General features: G+C 33.5%; 1 protein-coding gene across 2 annotated transcripts in view; it reads right to left on the reverse strand.

Annotated features, from left to right (window-relative positions):
• Positions 1-7,500, reverse strand: part of LOC137615323 (homeobox protein Hox-A5-like) — a 171,076-nt gene that overhangs the window by 122,012 nt on the left and 41,564 nt on the right. Inside the window, exon 2 of one of the 2 annotated variants that reach the window (XM_068345088.1) lies at positions 7,179-7,202. The exons of the other annotated variant lie outside the window; for it this stretch is intronic. Within the exon in view, the coding sequence (XP_068201189.1) occupies positions 7,179-7,202 (24 nt within the window). The remainder of the gene's footprint in view (positions 1-7,178; positions 7,203-7,500) is intronic. 2 annotated transcript variants of the gene reach the window in all.

Below are 7,500 nucleotides of genomic sequence, written 5' to 3' on the forward strand. Positions count from 1 at the left end.
ATATATATATATATATGCACAAAACATGTATACTTATATATACATACATATATATATATATATATATATATATATATATATATATATATATATATATATATATATATATATATATATATACGCCCGTTGAGATACTACCGCTAGAGAGTTAGGGGGTCCTTTGACTGGCCAGACAGTACCATATAGGATCCTTCTCTCTGGTTACGGTTCTTTCCCTTTGCCTACACAGACACCGAATAGTCTGGCCTATTCATTACAGATTCTCCTCTGTCCTCATACACCTGACAACACTGAGATTACTAAACAATTCTTCTTCACCCAAGGGGTTAACTACGGCAATGTAATTGTTCAGTGGCTACTTTCCTCTTGGTAAGGGTAGAAGAGACTCTTTAGCTATGGTAAGCAGCTCTTCTAGGAGAAGGACACTCCAAAATCAAACCATTGTTCTCTAGTCTTGGGTAGTGCTATAGCCTCTGTACCATGGCCTTCCACTGTCTTGGGTTAGAGTTCTCTTGCTTGAGGGTACACTCAGGCACACTATTGTATCTAGTTTCTCTTTCTCTTGTTTTGTTGAAGTTTTTATTGTTTATATAGGAAATATTTATTTAAATGTTGTTACTATTCTTAAAATATTTTATTTTTCCTTGTTTCCTTTCCTCACTGAGCTATTTTCCCTGTTGGGGCCCCTGGGCTTATAGCATCCTGCTTTTCCAACTAGGGTTGTAGCTTAGCATTTAATAATAATAATAATATATATATATATATACATATTATATATATATATATATATATATATATATATATATATATATATATATATATATATATATATATAAATGTGTGTGTGTGCGAGTGTATGTGTGAGTGTATAAAATCCATCAATATAAGCAAAAGCATACAGCAAATAAAAGAATCCTATTAGAGAACTAAGAATCAGTAACCTGATAACAAAGTTTTAAGCAGTTCTTTCTAGAGATAGTAATATGTCCTTTAAAAGCTTCTTCTGAATCAAGAGCCGCCAGACATCTATGCAAACATTTCTTGATAAGAAAGGTTTATTCAGCTCCTTATTGCCTTTTTGTTGACATTTTTATTATTTTTTTCATCAGGGTCTGTTCACTTCATTTTATCAAAAACCATTATTCAGACAACTAATACTTAGAACTATAATTCTATATTTTTCCTTTTATTATAGTATCTTCTTTAAGCCTTTGTAACATTTTCTAATATAATCTTTTCACTTGTTTAGTGAATTGTTTTGTAAACCAAAATATATCTTAAAATTTCATTTTCAGTTTTATTCACTCGGTCATCTTTCCATTTCCTTCCCCTAATACAATGTTACTTATTACGTGTATTCAGCACTTTGATAACGTCCTTTCGAAAACCAGCCTATTATTAATACTGTATCAAGAAGTATAAATATGCTCAGTCAATTGAGATATGATTGTAGACAACCAAAAAATATTAATTACCATATTTTTCTATTTCGAAAACGTTTAAAGAACGAAAAATATGTCACTGACAAATTCACATCACGAGAGAAATATTTTCAAAATCCATATGATTACTAATAATACATTACCCTACTAATAAACGTTAAAACATATAAGAGGTCAAGAATTTTTTTTTCTTTTATTCTAAATTAGGGATCAACTAGTCTGAACATTTTATCTTATCTATACCCAGCTACTGGAAAATAGAAGCTCAATTAATTAAAATTTCACTATCCCATGAGTAAAGATCTTTAGAAAGAATAATTTACAGCAAGAAAAATTCAAGTTATTCAAATAGAAAAATTCTAAATACTAAAAAATTAAAGGGTTGAAATGTCTCAAAAAATATTAAAAAGACAATAAACTAAAAGATTTGACAATTTCCTCAGCAAAGAATCCAAAAGACTAAATTAAACTAAACAGTAATAGATCAATTATTTCGACAGACACCTGAGATCCTTGTCACGATTCCTTAAATCAAGCGCATTGCAATGTATCACACAAAAACACCATGAAAATAAACTTCCATTTGGGTGTTTACTAAACCAAACTATAAACTTTTGGATAATGTTGCAAATCACCACCGAGATTGCAAACATGCCCTTTTGAGGTTGTGGCACGCAAGGGTCATCAGAGCCCTAGCAACACTGGGTGTACAAGACTACCTGACCAACCAGAACCTTTGCTTTAGCAACATGACCAGCCAGCGTGAGATTCTATCTGAATGGGCAGTGTTTGGTGGCATGACCTACTGAACGTATCGATCCACAGGTAATTCTATATAGAGACAAAGCCCACTCTTATCAAATGTCATTTCGTAATATCGTAAAAGGATAGTCTCCCCCCCAACCCCCTCCTCAGATTATGTAACTTGCTGGAGCGAAATGCTCTGACGGGTGTTTTGCTTATAGTCACTGTTGTTGTTATGTCTGTAAGAACTGAAAATCAAACAACAATAAAGCTAGACGAAACCGCAAATTAATAAACGATTGCAACGATTGGGTATCAAGGTCCTAGGCGTCGATCAAAGAATTAATAGCTGCAAGAATTAATCCAAAAGATTCAACATTTACCCTGACGAAAAAAGCTTTCAGTTGCAACGCCAGTCAGTCAGTCGATCATTCAATAAATTTCGATCAACGAGCCGGTCTTAACACGAGCAGAGACTTTTTTGCCCCTATCATTGGGGGGAATGACAGCTCATTAAACAGACATTACATGACCAACGGTTTTCATACGAAGGAAAAAAAAGGAACATCATTTCCTGTTGCAATTATACTTCAGTGTTCAATGAAAGGTATCCCAGCAAGAAAATGACTACTACGGCAGATGATATGCTTCATCACAATGGGCAACTGTACTCCATAATCATTACCAACATGCAAAGTTCTTGGTAGTCCACAGGGAGAATATGCAACAAATAGTATCACTCCTTAATTGCACAATTCTACTTACTGCACATGTAAGTTTATATGTATAAAGGTATATGTACATAAAGTATTCAGGGATTTTACAACTATTTATACGTAAGGGTGTAATTTAAAACACAAAAGTCGCATTTCTAAAGTAAATTAGGTACCCTCATTCCAAAAGAAATTTCTGGGTGGCGGCTTATCTAAAAACTACCTAGAGAGAGAGAGAGAGAGAGAGAGAGAGAGAGAGAGAGAGAGAGAGAGAGAGAGAGAGAGAGAGAGAGAGAGAGAGAGAGATATGATGATGATGATGATGATATTTAATTAAAAAAAAACATGCTTCAATATTAAAGGTACATCAATAATAAGGAGAAGCTATAAACACAATCCCAGTCAGCTTCCCCGTCTCTTAGTAACGTTACATCAACTTCAGACAAATTAGCAGTACGTCTACCTCAATTACATTTACTGATCGATTCATCTCCATCTTGATTAAATCTTAATTCTTTTGCAATTTTAAAATCTCCTTCATAAAATACTCCTGTGACTTTCAAATCCTTAATAAAAACAACAGTTCCATTAAAAATATATACTATGACATAAAGAAATGACGACTAACTGTGAAATCAAATAATAAAATGACAGAAATAAATAAACCGTAAATCATTAGATCCAGCTTCAAACATCGTCCGAGCTCTCAATTTGAATAACCAAAGCATATTCTCCCCTAAATCCAATTTCAATATCGATGTATTCACCCATAGCTCAGCTCAAATATCGGCCGGGCCTTTCTACAGAGGCAAAAAAAAAAAAAAAAAAAAAAAAAAAATAACGAGAGCATTAGCAGAGAAGATGAACGAAATGGGAGAAATGGAATTATCACGGTATCACAATACGATTGGTTTTTAGCCCAATGAATTTTAACGTTACTAAACAGTTAGTTTATGATTTTTTTCATATGAAATTAGGTACGGTATCTGTAACAAAAAAACACTGAAAAGTAGTACTCACAACCAGAGTAAAAGTAGTAGGAGCACTACCAAATATAAATGTATATTTTGTAATAAAAAATGTAGTGGCAAATTTCATAATCATAACCGCAGTTGACGAATAAGAGTCGAATTTATTGTACAGAATTTTATACTTGCTATAACTGAAAACTATCCCATAGTAAGTAAGAGCCAAGTAATTGTGTCAACGTTTCAATCACCCATCAAAAGAAGCCAAACTTAAACCATAATAAGAGAAACACAAATGGAAGTAATGCCTGAAGCGGAGTGTTATGCTATCTACCGTAACCTATTGAACTAAACCCCGTTCGTCACTATCAACCCTTGTAATCTTCTTTGAGACCCCAACACGATTCCAGGAAAGAATCTTCGATTATGCTGCGTTTCGCTCCTGCTAATTAAGAACGGAGAAGCAAAAGGGTCCAGGAAGGGGAGGAGAAAGGAGGGAGATTCAGTACAACACAGACAGAAATAAATCCGACGTGGTAAAAAGGATGACTTAAGTCAAAAGAAATTAATGTAGAAGGGGAAAATGAATGCTTTTTAATAGACAGAAATTCACGAAGGTAACTCATAGTAATAATAACAAGGGTGAAAAGACAAGTGCGTTTTACAGTTTTTTTTTTTTTTTCAAAGGTGATAACATGAAATTTTTTATTGATGGAAGATTAACTCACAAAGGTCATAGGAAGCAAAAGTGAAAACATTCCAAAAGAGAAATGGGACGACATCGCAGGAAAAAGCTCTTCAAGGAAAGGGCGTGATAATAATAATAATAATAATAATAATAATAATAATAATAATAATAATAATAATAATAATAAATAATTAGATAACAGAAAATTCTGCAATTTCATATTCACAGGCATTTGAAACAATGGAAACAGTAAAAGTGCGAAAGAGGAAGAGAGGGAAAACGTTTTCAATTAAAGGAACGTGTACTAAAAGCAGAAAAAAACATAGTTCACAAATAAATCCTTTTAACATCTCAGCTTGCAAAGATCACTCAGAAAATTCTTTTTAATTATTGAATATCTTAAGAAATGTTCATATAACAAAAGAAGAAAGGGAAATCTATGCTTTGTTTGCAAAAGAAACATCAATTTTGAGAAAAAAAGCAACCATATCGAGTTGGAAGAAATGGGAATGACTCATTAACTTTCCGCTCTCTCTCTCTCTCTCTCTCTCTCTCTCTCTCTCTCTCTCTCTCTCTCTCTCTCTCTCTCTCATTCCAAGGAACCCCATCGCGTTTATAGGTAATTGTAGGTACATTTCGAAGAACTTCCCAGATCTATTTTTTTCTTGTCTTTTTTTTTATGGTCGTCTTCTTAAGACTTCGCTATTGTAACGGAGGCCTCTATTGTCGAGGGAGGCTCAAGGAACGTTTATTTCCTCTGAAGGAGCGTTAATAGTCACAGGGTATTCCCTGCAAAGGTCACTTGACCAGAGTGATTTGCAATTTCCAAAAATTCCAAGAGAAGAGTGGACGTGTTTCGACATACTTACATACAAACATCAATGGCATTTGACTACCTCCTCTGTAATGTCATACTAAGACCATATACAAAATAGATAATTGTAAAAGCACATGCTTTTAAAGATCACTACCGTTCTAAAGCAAGAATAGTGATGGAAAATATTATAAAGAAAACTGCGACAATGAAACATAAAAGCAAAATAAGATGAGATAAACTTTGCATTCACAACAAGCACTCTATCTACAGAAGTATAAGTACAGAGAGAATAAAACGAATGAATAACATGATAAATATTTAAGGCCGCATAAAATTAACAGAAAAAAAGCATGATACAACCCAAAAGCAAAATTATTTTTCCATCGAAGTCACTACTAATACTCAATAGGAGTTTGCAATCTAAGAGGGCGAGATTTTAGAGACGAGGAGGGTAATTCAAGTGAATTCTTTTTTCTGTTTCATTCACTCAAAAAATAATAAGACTAACTATATGTACGTTGAACAATAATAGATAAATAGTGAAAAACAAAAAAACAAAAAATTAATACAAACACAATTCATAAATATAAACAATAGGTAAATAACTTATTTTCAAACTTAATATTGTCCGTTATCTATAAATTTTAACAAAAAATAAAACATCTAAAATTATTTTTTTTCTTAATCAAAATAATATTGTTTCTCAAAATATTATTTTTCATCCATCAAAATAATATAAATGATTGCTCCAAACTCCCAAGGCTTGATACAAGTGAAGGTCATTATCTTAAAAATAATAAAGAATCCTAAATCGATTAAAAGACGTCTGGAGACAACTTTTAAACTAATCATGGTGTACATTTACTGCAATTAAAAACACGTTCCGACCAGAGCTGAAAAAAACTAAACAAATATTTTTTCTAAATGCAACGATTGCCAAATTCTAATTGTCATGGCATCACAAAGGTAAAATCGTTATCCTTGGACGCAGAGTTGAAAATATTCACCGCAGTTATCAGGGACATTACATTTGATTTAAATCTAAAAAAAAAAAAAAAAAAAAAAAAAAAAAAAAAAACACGCAGTGATCACAAGGCAACCCTGTAGTGTGTCGTATATACCACTGTCATGTTACTAAATTCATCATACAAGCATGATGTTATTACTCCTCATATGAATAAAAGCTATTATTGGCGTCATCAAAAACCTTGTCAATCTTTTTGTAATTTTCATGTCACCACAGTACTACAATGAACAATGATGTGCGATGGTGCTAAATCACAACTCAAATGTTATACGATCTCATCAGTTCCACATGAAAGTGAGGGGTTAATGTTTGTGTTTTCACAGGAATCATTGTTATCTTTCACCTCAGAATTTTTACCTGCAACGACTAAGCAGTCAGCACAAAAACCACCACGACACACAACGTAATTAATGAATACAGGAATGGTCATCAAACATGCAATGGTTATTCTATCCTCAATCGAAAATCTGGCTGCACAAGCGACAACTCCCCAACAGTCACTACCAAGCAGAGAGAGAGAGAGAGAGAGAGAGAGAGAGAGAGAGAGAGAGAGAGAGAGAGAGAGAGAGAGAGAGAGAGATAGCAGGAGCTGGACGTCCAGAGACACCCTAAAGGCAGAGTACCAACAGAGCCACAAGAAAGGTGGACAGTTTAAAAAAGCTCTCTCCTCGAGATCTTCTTTGATGGACAGTTGGTTTTGGTAGCATTTAGAAGAGGAGAAAATATGAAGAACGACGGAGGGAAAGGCAAAACTTTCAGGCAGCTTCGTGTATACTTACCCTTGGCTGCTTGATCCTTCTGATCTGGTAGTGAGAGAAACCCATATTAGTTGTGGTGACACTATCGGAGACAGACAAGCACATCCACATTATTAAAAATGAAAAAAAGCATGCATATTAGAGCTCATTAAATTAAGCCTATTTTGTTTTCTTTGCTAATTCGCAAAAATCATACTGATCCATACATGAACTTACAAATGCCCAGAAAGACCAGTTGACTAACTAGAAATCATATAGAAAAAAAAGAAAAACATTCTTCTTCCTTCCAATAACAATACAATAACTGTATTCGAGAGAACATTCATTCATGACATAAATGATG

The sequence above is a fragment of the Palaemon carinicauda genome, chromosome 21 (genome assembly GCF_036898095.1).
Source record: "Palaemon carinicauda isolate YSFRI2023 chromosome 21, ASM3689809v2, whole genome shotgun sequence".
Lineage (NCBI taxonomy): Eukaryota > Metazoa > Arthropoda > Malacostraca > Decapoda > Palaemonidae > Palaemon > Palaemon carinicauda.